The 15756-nt window shown below is 39.1% G+C and overlaps 1 protein-coding gene across 4 annotated transcripts in view; it reads left to right on the forward strand.

The window, feature by feature from the left end:
- The window catches only part of BNC2 (basonuclin zinc finger protein 2), a 425587-nt gene that overhangs the window by 76421 nt on the left and 333410 nt on the right, over positions 1 to 15756 (forward strand). For 2 of the 4 annotated variants that reach the window (XM_037061921.1, XM_037061922.1), the window contains exon 2: positions 2930 to 3019. The exons of the other annotated variants lie outside the window; for them this stretch is intronic. In XM_037061921.1, coding sequence (XP_036917816.1) covers positions 2930 to 3019 — 90 coding nt within the window. The remainder of the gene's footprint in view (positions 1 to 2929; positions 3020 to 15756) is intronic. 4 annotated transcript variants of the gene reach the window in all.

Raw genomic sequence — 15756 nt, forward strand, 5'->3', positions numbered from 1 at the left:
CAAAAAAATACAATATTTTTGCCAGTGTGACAAAAAGTAGATATAATTTTGATTCATTCACACAGGACTGCTATTGTTATGTTGGCTGCAGTCATTTTTTAATTTCACAATATAAGGGAAAAGAGGTCAGTGCCCCTGACTAAATAGTCAGGTATTGCATGTTTAGAAATTCTTGCGGCACACCAGTTGCAAATTGCTGGTGTAGAAGATATGTCTAGGATTCTGAAGTCATTTTTACATTTGTATATATTTGTGGGGAGATAATTACAATCAGTTTTTTGGTTTTCTTTCATCTAGTCAGGTCTCAGGCCTTTATTATATTGAATATAACCACTTCTTTTGGGGTAGGATGAGAAAACATTAGCAACAACTTGATTTTGGACAATTATTTTTCCCTTCTGCTTCTAAAACATAATGTAGCTGCCTGATAGAAAAGCCTCTTACTTTTTTGTATATCAGAAAGAAGAGAAGGAAAGCTATCTTAGAAACATATTTAAAGCACATGATGAAAATGAAAGGTTTATAAAAAACCTTTTAGAATCTATTTTCTTTGTGCCAGGTACCAGATGTTGATGTTGGCAGTGCTTAAGAGGGTCACAGGGCATTTAAAATCACTAGGCTGTGGGGAATGAAATTCCATGTCTGTTGCACTGAAGATTATTTAAAACTTGTGTTTACCTAGCAGTAACTAGTATAAAAGTACTTTTCCTATGTGAGCCCCTCTTAAATAGGTACCCTAGAAATACATGATTAATGAAATTGCTGCAAAATATATTTTTGTTCCAGGGACTCTCTTAGCATTATCAAAGTCACTGGTTCAATTTAAGACTTTATTTTTCAATGTGGAAAGCAGATAGCTTTCAACCTTGTTAGACGTGATTGGCCTTATGATTGATCCATCCATTTCAAAGTAAAAGATGGAGGTTTTGCTGCTTGGTTATTATACATGTGCAGAAAAGGCACATGCACCATATTTAAATATTTCCTGTGTATCCTTAGAAGTATAAGTTTTCGAAAAAACAGGACCCGTTGGTCCCCTCTATGTAGTTTCTTTGAGTGAGCCGAAGTTCCTTTTCTCACTGATAGGATTGTAGGGGAGGAGTAAGTTTTCCTTGACTCTCTTGGGATCCCTGTCTGGGTCTGAAAATTAAACTGATAAAGACAGGTTAACAAGAGAAAAGCATACAAATTTATTTGATATAAGTTTTACCTGACATAGGAGCATTCATAAGGAAATGAAGACCCAAAGAAACAGTTAGACCTGATTATTTTATGCTAGGTTTGATGAAGGGTACACAGTTGTGGAGTACACAGTTGTGGAGAAGGGTGCACATAGGCATATGATAGGTGTAGGAATTTGAGGTAATTGTAGTGAACTGGGGGAAGAGTCACTTCCATGTGCTAGGGTTCTTTTCTGTATCCCTTTGTCTTCAGAGATGAGAGATAGGGAGGTATACCTTTCCACTGGGTATAGGGAGGCTCCTGGAATATGAAGGTTTTATGGCCTGTTTCAGGGAGGATGGACCAGGGAGATCTTACTGAGCTTTTCCAAAGGTTTTTAAAAGATTTTTTGTTGTAGTTATCTTTAAGATTTTACTCAAGAAAATTTATTTTAATTTTTATAGGCTACATTTCCCTTTTGTCCATCTGAAGGAATTGGTTTCTTTTTCTTTTCTGTAGAAAAGGAAAGATTCCAAATAGTCTTGCTATGAGGGAAAAATATTGGAAGGAGATAAGCCCATGTGTCATCAGTTGTTGCCTCTTTATACTGAGATTATGACTAATTTCTGTCTTTTTGTGCTTTTCTACACTAAGATGTTCTACAGCTAGAGCATATCACTTGTACAATCCAATGAAGGAAATGCATATGTGTGTTTTAGCTCAGGCTGAAACACCTAAGCAGTCAGACATTGCCTGTTATAATAGCAGATCCTGGAACCTTGGTTCTGGACAGTAAAAAAACAACCACATTGATGTTTGTATAGCTTTCAGAGCCACCTGCCATTTGGATTGGTGGTACAGTTGCAGCCCACCTTCTCGTTGGATTTGCTGGTGGCCAATGGAAGCAATTGTATTTAGAACCTAAGTGGCAGAAAAGGCGCAATATTATTGCTTTTAATGCCACATGGTTCTTTACCTTCTTCCTCCCATGTATATGTCCTGTGGATATATCTTTATTATAGGTATAGTGGTCATTTAGTGTATTTGTGCAATCGAAATGGATTTATAGGGTGATGTGGAGAATCGTGGGTGTAATTATGGAACTTCCTGTATCATATCTGTGTAGTTTAGTGGAAAATTCAAAATGAATACTTCCTGCTAGGCAGGTACATTTAGGATTCCCTCATAATTCATAAAGTCCTTATTATAGTTTTTAATGTTACTTCCAGTTGGAGGAATTTCTCTAAAGCATAGCATTTTATAGTTACTTGGAAAAGTTGCATAGAAGACTAGTGTTTGGACTCAGAAGACTAGTGTTTGTTACTTTTTAAGTGTGATCTTAGGGCTAGTATTTTTAACCTCTGAACTTTGTTAACCTCATCTGTAAAATGGGGATACTAATAATGCCTTTGCTTAGGGTACTTGTGGGGATAGAGGAATGTTTGTTTTGTAAGTCCATATATGTTTCATTTATTGAGTAAGCTACTCTTGGCAAACTAACTAAACTTGAATGGAGGTGATTTGGATCAAACCCCTGACTTCAGAGCCTAGGGCTAAATTGCATTTGTCCATTCTTTTGGAAGAGGGGAGGTCAAAGACGTATGGTTTTAATGTTATTTTTTTGAGAGGCTGTGCCTACTCTAACCTCCATTGCTTTTCTTTAAAAACTTGGAGATAATTATTCATTTTCTTTTCCTAATTACTTGGCAGAAATTTAGAATTCAAAGAGAGAAACTAGTAACAACCACTTTTTTTTTCACACTTCCAGATCAACAAAAGGAATTCTTGGGTCCTAGAGACCAAAGAAAGAATCAGCAGGAGTGCCCAGGGTGAATTGATGGATTGGAGAGCCTGGCTGGTAATTACTTTCACTGAGCTAAAACATTAACTTAATGCACAGGAGCAGGGTGAGATAAAATACGGATTTGTGCCTCTTCCTCCCCTCCTCCATGGAGACCCAATGCTTTCCTTCTGGAGACAGCCTTCTCCTCAGTGGGACGGCCCTCCTTCCTTCCCTTGGCATGGATGTGCATGCCCTACAGTGGCAGACTGGTTTGTACCTTTCATTTTGGTTGTCCTGAGCAGCTGTCGGTGGGGATATGACCAAATCACCTAGCTTTCAGGGTGGCAAGGAACCCCCGTTTTTAAAGGGTTTTCAGCTAAATACCAGGTACTTACAGATTTAACACATCTTAGGGTTCAAATTTCTAGAATTGGCAAGCTTCAGCTTTTGGTCTTTTGTGACACTTACCTAGTGTACACCTTGGGAGGCCAAGAAGGCTTCTTTTTAAAATCAACATGTTGGTTGCTAAAAACTTTCTAGTGTGCCATGCTATGATAGATCATGAAGCCATAATGTCATTTAGTGACACGATCATTTAATGATGTGTTTGCTAGGGGTTGGGAGGGACGTATACATATTTTCAGGTAATTGTCAGACCATAGAACTTGAGAGCTCATTTAACCTTCAGTGCTCTCAGCCCCAGCCCTTCTATTATAAGTGAAGGAATTGGATGTTTAGAGAGATGAAAGTAGTTTCAATGCTCACTAGAACCAAAAATGGACTTGAACTCAAGTTTTCTGGGTTCAAGTTGCTTGTTACTTTATGGGGATACAAATGGTAGCTACTGTATGGGGTTTAGGGCGAATAAAATTTTTTAAAAATCTATGTTTAGGGTTAGGCACAGAGACAGACATGGAAAAAGACATAATAAAGGAAAGTCACCATCACTGTCATTATCATTTTTTACTTTTTATTGTCGCTATCATTACTACCACCACCATGTTTTATAAGATAGTCAAACAGTTCTTTGGTATGTACCATGTTGTAGAAGCCTACCTTTTGCTAATAAACTGAAGCAAGTATTCAACTTATCAGGACTCTACTTAAAGAAAATCCCCAAATTTTTGATACTTTTGACTTGGTAGTAGAAACCCACAAAAGACATGGTACAAGATAATTGAATTTACAGTTTTAGTTTTTAATTTTGTACATTTGGGGTATTTGTGTTGATTATATTTCTACTAAGATTCATCGAATGTGATTCTGCTGAAGTACATCCTCTTGAAACAGCAGGGATTCTGTGTAAAAATGTTCATTGTTCAGTAGTATCCTGAACTTCCTTGTTTCTTTAGACATTTATGTGGAATATATAATATTTTAAGTATTAAGTTTCCTAATCTTGTCAACACAGGGCTTTAAGTTGGAAGACTTTAGTTATGAAATCTATTCTGATGCAATTATTCGAAATATCTCTGACTTTAAAGGAATTTTTGATAACATAGGAATATACCCACAATATATTAATTGAAGTAGACACAAAGCTATAAGTAGTATGGGTCCAACTTTGTGGCATATAAAAAGGTGTGTGTGTGTGTGTGTGTGTGTGTGTGTAAAAAGGTGTACATGTGTATGTATATAAATGAAATATGAAATACTGGAAGGAAATATACCAAAGGAGTAATGATAGTGTTACCTGTTCTCTGGGTAGATTAATAACAGATATTTAAAAGTTTTTGCATACATATTTTAACTCTTTTCTAATTACCTGTAACTTACTTCTCATACTTTATATAAATTATTTAAGAAGAAAGAAATCATCAGTTTTGCCTTGATAAGATAGTGATTGGTTAATGCCATTTTGTGTCATACCGGCTCCAGCTCTGTTGGGTGTGCTTGCTATCTCAGAAGCTCTGTAGAAAGAGCTCAATGAGCTCTGGAGTCAGATGGGCTTGGGTTTCCACCTCATTTTCTTTATTAAAGAGTTGGTATTGGTTAAGTTGCTTCTCTTAATCTAAATTCTCATTACATTGGGATGCCATCTTTTTTGCAAGGATTCCTCTCTGGTTTTAGTAATCGAGGTAACATTGACAGCATTAGACAAGTTTCAGGTGTACGACATTATAATTTTGATATCTGTATGCATTATAGCATGCTCACTGCCAAAAGTCTGGTATCTATCCTTCTCCATGTAATTGACCCCCTTTACTCATTTTGTTCTTGCCCCTCACTTACTCTCTTGTAATCAATAATCTGTTGTCTGTATCTGTGACCTTTTTTCTGTTTTGTTTTGTTTATTCATTTGTTTCTTTTTTTATAGTCCACATCTGAGTGAAATCATAGAATTTAAAACTTTTCCATCTGACTTATTCACTTAGAATGATACCCTCAAGAGCCATCCATGTTGTTGCAAATGGCAATATTTTATGTTTTTATGGCTGAATAGTATTCTATTGTCCATAGTTTCTTTATCTGTACAACTGTTGATAGACACTTAGGCTGTTTTTATGTCTTGGCTATTGTAAATAATCTTCCTTTGTAAGGTTTCTTGATCCTTAAAGTGGCTTGCTCTTGGAGGTGCTCAGTAAATATTAGCTCCTTTTCTTCTCCTAATCTCTGCTCTTACTTCCAAAACCCCTCCACCAAATTCTGCAAGGATCAATTCAGGGAGTAAAGGAGCTTGGTAGAAAGTTTTACTGTCATGCTGACATTTCCAGTGGTTTGTGTTTTTAATCATCTCTTTTACTATAAAAATCTCGGTTCCTCTAAGTCTCACATCCTTGGGAACCAAACTCTTGGCAATCATGAAATGTCTTACCTCAAAGGATGAGAAAGCTGAGCAAACCAAAATCATGATGAGCTCTCTGGAGCAGAGTGTGAGAGCATGCCTCTCCCTTAGGATTGGCTTGGGAATGTGCAGTAACAGCATCACCAGTCACCTCTCACTGGCAGTGATGTGGAGGGTGTGGGGCTCAGAGGACTCTGGGGCTGAGGTAGGATTTATAATTGTGTGGCTGTCTGGCCTTCTCCGAACATTCTTTTTCCCTTGCAGGATTCCTGTAATTGTCATCAGATGGCTCAGACTCCCAAATGTTTCCGGTATTTCAGTGACTTCTGGAGTGTGTTTAAAAAAAAGGTCATATTTGGCAACTATCGCTTGTTTGTGTCTGCTCTGTTGTATATAGATGCATGCGGATCAGGCATCTCAAGTACAGAAAAATCAGTCAGATCCTTACCATCTTCTCTTGAGCCTTCCCACTTCCTTGACTGATTCTTTTCTACCTGCCCTGCTTTAAAGGAAAAAAAAAATAGGTGAGGAAAGATGTAGGCAGTAGTCCTATTTTCAACTACAGTCAGCTGTTCTTTTAGTCTCATTAGTCCTGGGGACTTGGAGCATTGCATCTTTTGGGGGTCTGCTGAAGGCCTCACGGAGGTTGAGAGTTGGACAGTGAGTGAACCCAGTGAAGAATGATTCAAAATCTTGGGCTATCCACTGGAGGAAATGGGCATTTGAGACAGACCCTGAATTTCATCTGAAGAAATTTGAATGACAGAAATGATAGCATTAATTCACAAAAAACAGGTGTTTTGTGGAAAAGAACAGCCCAGAAGCACAGAGGTGGAAAAGATGGGTGTCTGGGAGGGTCATGTGAGGCAGTTTAGCCTAAAAATGAGAAAAACTTCACATATTTGCATTCATGTTTTACATAGGGGTCGGCCTAATGATTCCAGTTGTAGGATGAATGCTGTCGGTAAAGTTGAGATACAATGGAATGGCCCTTGCCTTCAAAGATGGTTGCATTTTGAATTTTCCTTCATCATGTGCCTATAACTGAATACAGGATGATATCTTGCATGTTTTTTATCAGTTAAGCTCCTGTAATTTGACATTCATTGCTTTTCAAGGAAGGGGAAAATTGATTAAATGAAAAAAGAGCTAGTTTAAAAAACTCACAAAAATGGAGCGGTTGATACATCTAAACTTACAGATGTTTTCCCACCCCCTCATTCCATCTAAGCAGATACTTAGTAGAGAGTGAGGTTGAGTAGGGTTGGTCAAGTAGATCATATTGGGAAGCAAAAATTGAAGAGAACTGACACAGTTTCTTCTGATCAGTGCTGGTGTGTGAGAAATTGGTGCTTTTTAAAAGCTACTTTGCTTTACTGGCTCTTATTCTTCTAACTAGTAAAATAGTTCATTGCATCCTAGTGCCCCTGCTTGTGTCGTGGTAAAGTGTTCACTGAACTTACAGGGACCCAGCTCTAGATAGTGATGTTAACTGTTGACTTCTTCATTCTAAATTGCCCTTTTATAGTCAGGTAACTTTTTAAATGATTGAGGTAAATACTGATGTCTACCCTGAAAGTTGTCTTGCCTATCTTGTCTCAAGTGCCTAGGTTTGGGAGAAAGGAACAGGAAAGCCCTTGATCTTAGCAAGAATAAGAAATATCTCAAGATTAGTATTTTAAAAACTCATCACAACAATGTCATTTCCCTTGGTAGTGATTGGTTTAAGTGGGGACATGTGGCTGAGTTTTGGCCAGTAATTAGGAGGAGAAAGTCTTCTAGGAGAAAGTAGTGAAAGTTTCCCATCTGGAATGAAAACCAAACTTCTGCTTGAATTTTGGCTGTGATTTGTGGTGAGGCGATGAGCAAGCATGAGGATGGACACTGCAGTGAGAAAGGCAGAGAGAGGCCTTGTCCTTGACACCAAGCACTAGGATGCTACCTCAGACCACTTGTTCTGTGAGAGAACTCGTAATTATTTAAGCCTTTAAAAACTGAATTTTCTCTTACTTGAGGCAAATCTAATTTCTATCTACTAAAATGTCTCTATGTTTTGATCATGCCTTTCCTGTTCCCTTCAGATCTGTAAAATATTTCTTAATCTGTAACTGTGAGTATCATTTCAATTATTTTCTGTTTCCAGATATGAGAGGCATGTACTCCTTTTTGGTGGGATTGAAAACTAGAACTGACTCTCCCCCAAAGAAGTTTATTCCTTCCAGGGAAGTCATCTTGTTGACCATCCCTTTCCCAGCACTGGAAGTCCCTTGGCGAAAGGTTCGATGGTAGAAAGATATGGGTGATAATAAGAGAACAAACAGGTGTTGCTAAATAGTCTAAAAATACATTCTTATGAATGTGGTTATTCAGTTTTCAGTTGGTATTGATACTTTTTTGAGCTCTAAGGTTTGTTTTGGTGTTTGACTTTGTTGACTGTCTTGTTACTATACTTAATCTGTTTCTTGCAGTTTATTCTCCCTTTTAGTAAAGAAAACTCACTTTACTTCCTAAGATGGATTATAATTAGGACTTCTTAGTATCAAGAATCTTTCACACTTAATACTGCTAATGAGACAGAAGTGTTCTAACTGTGTTGTTATGAGTGGATTATATTTAGAGAGGAATGTACTTATTTTAGTTAACCAATTTAATCCCCTTGCTTTATATCGTGCATCCTTATTGAGCCCTCCTGTTCCTCTTCCATATGCGATTCCTTGTGAAATCAGACCTCAGCAAATACTTTTACTGACTTTCAGGGGCCCTGGTAGTGAAAGTGTCAGTGAAGTTTGTTAGCTCTACATGGCTTATTTTTGTCATACTCTTCCTTTTTTATATATTCATGATAAATACAATTTCTTCATTATTCTTGCAAAGTGAATTTTGTTTCTTTGTTGGTTCTTTTCTGTTGTTTATGATTTTGCTTCTTAGCATAAAAATAATTGACTGTAGTTGAACTCCCCCCACTCCCACTACCACCTACTGTTTTGGTTCCTCCTATTGTCTGGGAATGCTCTTCTTAGCTCCTTGGATCTGTGAACATTGTGCATTCTGTCCTTTTGCCAAAAACCTGTAAATGTCCTAGTAAGATTAACTTGGTTACTGTGTTTAGTCATAGTGAATTAGGTTACTTCGTCTTCTAGGAGTCAGTGTTTTACCCTTTTCAGTGACCCTGTCCCTCCACTTTGTGAAGAAACTAGACAAGTTAGTGAAAAAAATTTGAAGAACTTGACCTATGGAGTTATACTACTGGCTTCACTGCATATAATTTGCATGTCCTTGGACAAGTTATCTGGCTTCTGTATGTATCAGTGTTCTGTGAAATGGAGACTAAAATGGTACTTACGCTATAGGTATTTGTGAGAAATCTGTGAGAATATTTGTGTAAAGTTCTTACCATAGTGCTTGGTGCATGTTTACTAGGTGTATAGCTGATATGATGGTATGTAGCTGAATTTTTCAAATGACTTTAAAAAAATATTTTATGTATTAATTTATTTTTAGAGAGAGGGAAAGGGAGGGGAAAGAGAGGAGGGAAACATCAATATGTGGTTGTCTCTTGCACACCCCCTACTGGGGACCTGGCCCACAACCCAGGCATGTGCCCTGACTAGGAATTGAACTGTCAACCCTTTGGTTTGCAGGCCAGCACTCAGTCCACTGAGCCACACCAGCCAGGCCTCAAATTACTTGTTGAAATTTGCTTTTCCTTTGGCTTTCAGAAGCTCACTGTGAAGAAGGAAATATTAACTGTATTTTATAGAGCAAGTCATAGAGTCACAGTATCAGTATGTAATTTTGTTACGAACAGAGTTGGGATTATAATCTAGATATCTCCTCCCTTCTTAATGTGCTATATACTTGACTGTGAATTGCAGCTTTAGGAAGTTGCCCTATTTTTGTGATGTTATATGAGATAGAAGGTGTTGATGGGAAGGGCATAAATTCCTGTTCCTTACAGCTGGCCTAATGGTGAGCCGGTTCATTCATTCTTAAATTATTTATTTATTAAATCCAGATATTTCTCCCTTTGCATGGTTCCAGGATGCAAAATTTCAATTGTTACAGTTAATTCAATAACACTGTCCCCCAACAACACAGTTAAAATTTCAGGTACAGTGTTATATTAACCACGAGTATTTATACTTAAATATAACTTACGCATCTTGTTATTTGGTTCATGAACAGACTGTAGCGGGTATAGCTGTGTGCCTCCTGGTCTTTTTAAATAAAAACTCAGGTAACATTTTGTGAAAATGGATGATTTAGAGAGGGAATTGGCCGACAAAGATGAAAATGCAGAAAAGAAGTAAAACGTGATAACACTGGAAGTTGAAATTTGAACCAATGGTGAAGAGTTCTAGAAAAAAATGGCTGATCAGGGAAGGTCAACCGTGTTCTAGAATCTGTGTGTGCAGCCAGAAGAGTTTGGCAGAGAATAACTTATCGTAAATTAGGAAAGTGATTGTGACGAAAAGGATGAAGACATGACAGAAGAAAGGATGCTGCCAAAAAACTTGCTGGTAAAGGAACTCTTTAGGGATATTGCACGACAATGAAAACACCAAGGATAGAATGTTGGAAGCTAATCTAAACTGAGATAGGCAGATGCCAATTTACCAAGGCCTAAAAAAAATGCTCATTTGATATTTTTAATTTAAAAAGAAATAAAACTTTTATTCTCAAAGTTTTTGAGCTTTTGATTACAATGCCCTAAACAAATGGTTTACTTTCTTCCCATTTTTGTGTATAATTATAACTAATAATAAGAGTTTTTAATGTTTTGGACAGGAATGTCAAATGTCATAGAAAAATCATAATTTTCCAATTGATTATTAAGATCGCTTAGCATGGTTTCAGCTTTCATGATCGTTTTTATGGTCTTGCATTACTATGCAAAGTGAGAGCTGCCTGTATTTATTGAGCCAAATGGGCACTCTTGTAAGTGGTGGGAATACAATGATGCCTTATGAAACATTATTCCAACATAGATTTATTGTGTCTGCCATGTGCCAGGTTGCATAAACATATGTGAATAAAAAGTAGTTCTTTTTCTCAAGAATTCCCATTTCAGTTGATCAATGAGAGACAAGATCATTATACTAGAACATAATACATTTCTTTGAATGCAGTGATAGGGAAAAAACAGGCATTATAAGAGCCTCTATGAAGGGCATCTGATCTTAGTGTGGGAGAGTGAGGGCTGGGAGAGGCAGAGAGACAGCCTGGAGGATTTAGGAGTTAATTTGGAAAAGCTGTGTTGAGGAGGTGAGCAAGTTCTGCATGGGGAGTACTGGATATTTTAAAAATCTGATTGTTGCCTGAATGTGGAAGGCAAGATAGGGGACAGACAGATTAGTAATGCCAGGGAACCTTTATTTAGGCAATGGGAGAGCTCTTGTGGTTTTTTCCCCAATTTCTTTTAAACTAAGTAATAATGTGTTCATAATAAAATTGACCCATTTTAGTACATAATTTGGGGTGTCTGATATAAGCCCTGTAACCACCACTACAGTCCAGATGAAGAACATTTAACAACACCTCTAAAATCCTTGGTGCTCCTGAGAGATTAACTCCTCCTCTCACCCCAACCCCTGACAACCACTGATGTCCTTACAGTTTTGTCTTTATTAGAATGTCACATAAATGGAATCATTCAGTATGTAATCTATTAAGTCTGGCTTCTGTCACTTAGTATAGTACTTTTGAGATACATCCATATTATTGCATGGAAAAAAGCCTTTGGGTTTTAAACAAGAGTATTATCTGAGAGATTTGATTGGAGGATGGATTTGAGAGGATCAGGGCTACAGACTTGTACTATAATTTAGCAGAGAGATAATGGAGAAGGGTTGCAGAGGAGGGCCTTGGTTTGAGGGGTGTGTGTGTAGGGGGTCTCAACCAAGGTAGGGAGTACAGGAGTAACAACAAATGGGGGAGAGGAGGCACTGTATATTGGCTGTGTTGAGGGGAAGGAGTGTGGGATTCTGCTGAGGTGAAGTCCAGCAGGGTGTGGGCATGGGAAATAGTTGTTTTCTTTTCTTCTGTATCCTCTGATCTTTGCCTGAGTCAAATTTGTGAAACACTGACCTTACTTAAAAGGCTCCCTTTTCTCTTCAACCCACCACATTGTCACGAAGAATTTGTTCCCAACACCTTGCTTGCACTGAGGACTACGAAATGAAGAGTGTCCTCTTTGTAGAGTATCAGCTAACTCAGTCCATCCATGATTACTCATAGTTTTCCACAAACAGCAATGTGAATGTCTCTAGAGAAGCTATGGTTTTTTGGTCTGTGGTGCTGGGAGTCGGAATTCAGTGGTAACAAAATAGATACAGGTTGGGTTCTCTTTTGTAAAGATCTTTTCCACCCAAAGAGGTGACCTGTATTTTTAAATATATTTTATTGATTGTGCCATTACAGTTGTCCCATTTCTCCTCCTTCATTCCCCTCCACCCCGCACACCCCCTCCCACCCACATTCCCCCCACCTTTAGCTCATGTCCATGCGTCATAAGTTCTTTAGCTTCTACATTTCCCACACTACTCTTGCCCTCCCCCTGTCTATTTTCTCCCCACTGTCTATGCTACTTATTCTTTGTACCTTCTCTCCCCCCCTCCCACTCCCCTATTGCTTGCCCTCCATGTGATCTCCATTTCTGTGGCTCCACTGCTGATCTAGCTGTCTGTTCAGTTGGCTTCTGTTTTAGGTGTGGTTGTTAATTGCAAGTTCTCTCTCCTTTCACTGTTCATATTTGTGGTCTTCTTTTTCTTAGATAAGTCCCTTTAATGGCCTGTATTTTTTAGGGTGCTACACCTGAACCAGTTTGAACTTTACAGAATGGAAGTGGAGATGAAGGAATACAATGTCATCCATATTTAACGTATGGCTGACTCATCTTTGTGGGAGCTCTGATTTAGTCAGGATTCTGGGGCTGCATCTAGGCTAATGGGAGAATTTTTGATTGATTAATAGTGTCCACCTCTGGCCTAGGAAGGAAGCACTCTGGGATGTGGTGGATAGAGTATTTGCCCTTCGGAGGAAGAACCTATCAGAAAGGTGATGGACCACACAAATGCCTGTACCCACAGGCATGATTACAGCTGTCATAGCATTTGATCTCCAGGACAGCTTTATGAGTTAGAGTGTTTTCTCTCATATATGGGGAAATGGAGACACAGAGAGGTCAGGCAACTCCCAGTATCACACAGCTGGTACTGGCAGAGCTGGAATTCGAACCCTGGCAGTCTGGCCCCTTAGTCCGTGCACTTCTGTGTGCACCAGGCTGTCCATAGAATTCTGGAGTGCCAGCACTGCAAGGACTCATGGGAACTGTGTCGTTGCTCTACTCTTAATTTTACAGTTAAAAGGAATGAAGTCTAAAGAGGGCTCTGGGATGACTCGCTCAGGATTACAGAGGAGGGTGGAGGCAGAATTAGCTGTCCTTGTTCCCTCCCCCCTTCTTCCCTCCCCCTGACCCCAGGTGGCCCCTGTCACTCTTGCAGTTTTGTACTGTGTCTTGGTTGCCTGTCAGTTTCATATCAGTGAAGAATAATGTCGCTGAAGTAGGCAGCCTGGCAAAATTGTTATTTAATTCCATTCTCTTCCTTGGCCTTAGCTCTCTCTTGCCTGAGAATGTACTAATTGGCTCATTCTGTCCCCTCTTGTCACTTTATTATTCCCAAGGGAGCCTAGAATCACCTTTACTGTTCTCCAGCCTGTCCTGTACGATCATTGATTGTCTGGTCTTTTGCTCTTTCAAGTCTCTTCCTAGTAGCAGTTGGGAAGGGGAGAAGCTGCTCAATCAGCTGGGTGAGAGTTGAGTTTTGGGGTAGGGGAGAAAGAGAACTATCATGGGATTGGGGATATTGTAGTGCTGGCTGAAGACCTTCTCTTAGGGCTTTGGACCTTTGTGATTTTGATCCTGCTGTCCCACCTGTACCCACCACAGCTCAGCCCTCCACATTTGGTGTAGGCATCTCTCCTTCTGCAGCTGGGGGTTCAGCGCTGAGAGAGTGTGTTAAAGAATTTGCATGCTCCCAGAATTTATTCACATGGAACCTTGGTTACACAGGGTATCTGGGACAGAAAAGGGAGCTCATGCCTTGACAGTTTTCATTTCATATTTGTTGTATTTTTTTAAGGAGCCACTGCTTTGGGATAAATTAATTAGTTAATCTTCCTTTAAAAAAAGTTTCTCAGGTAAGCTTATTGAAGTACAGAGGCTGATGTTTTCTTTTTTCTTTCCTCCCTCTCCTCCCTTCCTCCTTTTCTTTGTCCCTTGTATAGTAGGTCTTTGTAAAAATTTAACTCTTGTTCTAGCCTCTTACACCAACCTTACCAGGAATAAAGTTGAATATTAATGCATTATGGTCACCATTGTACATTGGCTTACTCTTTCTCCACATTCTCTATAATTAAAAATGTCCTTCTCAATTTCAACTCAAAATACCTGAAAAGGCTCCTTGTTTGGTTAAGAGAAAGCAAATTTCCCTAGGTAAGTTCCCATATGTTTTCTGTAAAAACTGGCACACACTTTCTTTGTATTTCATCCCTGTCAAATGAGATCCTTACAAGAGTAATCAGCCAGTCTGAGCCGCTCATCTCTTTCTGCCTGCATTTTCTTGGGTAACTTTAACTCTTTTGGTGCTGTCCAGGAAAGCTTGCTCCTTCCTATCACAGTGGGAGGGTTGGATTTCTGAGACTTCTACCTTCTCTTCAGTTTTCTCAGACGGCCATGGAGCTTTAGGACTGTTCTTCTGAGTATGGGCATGTGTACAAGGGAAATTTTGCTTCAAGGCCATGGGAAGGCCCCAACAAATGTGTTCACATGGTTCATTTCTTTTGTAAAGCTTGCGTGTATTTTTTAAAAGATTTTATTTATTTATTTTAGAGGGGAAGGGAAGGAGGGGGGTGAGAAATATCAATGTATGGTTGCCTCTCGTGTATCCGTCACTGGGAACTGGCCTGCAACCCAGGCATGTGCCCTGACTGGGAATCGAACCACGATCGTCTGGTTCCCAGGCCCACGCCAATCCACTGAACCACACCAGCCAGGGCTTGCATATATTTTATATGCTTTTTATTAAAGTGGCCCCATTAGTGTATAAGCTTTAGGCCTTACAAAACCTGCATCCACTCTTGAATAGTTTCTCAAGAAACTATAGTAAGAGCTTCTATCACCTTAATTCGTCAAATTAGCTTGATTCAGCTACACTCTCAGTGGCCTCCCAGTTGTTGTAGAACTTTTTAAACTCTTTTAGAACTTTTTAGTTTTTACATTGCAATGACAAGCTTACATATGGACACAGGTTAACTCTACCTAGTGGGAGTTGTATTTCACAAGCTCACAGGCTTAAAAACCTAATTGATCATTTTCTTCCTGATTCTTCTCCTACTGCCATCATTTGCCAAATTCTGTCAGTTGATCATTTTAGTTTGCATTGCCTCTTGGAACTGCCCCCTCCTTAAAAAAATAAAAAGTCTCATTAGGATTATTGTGGAGTTGGGTAGGGGAAAGTGGTTTATGAAGTGAATTCATATTATTCTTTTTTTAAATACTCACCCAAGGATACGTATATTGATTTTAAAGAGAAAGGAAGTGGGGAGAGAAATACCAATGTACAGGGAGACAGTGACCAGAGGGGAGAGGGGAGGGAATTTCAGGGGAAGAAGGGGAAGGATATACAGGAAGGAGTAAAGGACGCATGGACAACAACTAAGGGGGGTGGAAATGGGAGGGAGGTGGGGAGCACTGGGGGCTGGGCTGGGATGGGAGTAAAAGAAAACTATACTTGAACAGTAATTAAATTTAAAGAGAGAGAGAGATTGATCAGTTGCCTCCTGTACAAACTGTGACTGAGATTCAAACCCTCAACCTAGTTATGTGCCTGGACTTGTATCAAACTGGTAATGTTTCAGTGTCCAGGACAATGCTCCAACCAACGGGGTCACCTGGCCAGGGCCATGTCTTTCTTTTACTCCTTTTCAGTCTTATTGCCCTACTGCAAGCTGGTTAGTTAACGTCATG

This window comes from Sturnira hondurensis, unplaced genomic scaffold (genome assembly GCF_014824575.4).
Source record: "Sturnira hondurensis isolate 20B ecotype Veracruz unplaced genomic scaffold, ASM1482457v3 Scaffold0013559, whole genome shotgun sequence".
Taxonomy (NCBI): domain Eukaryota; kingdom Metazoa; phylum Chordata; class Mammalia; order Chiroptera; family Phyllostomidae; genus Sturnira; species Sturnira hondurensis.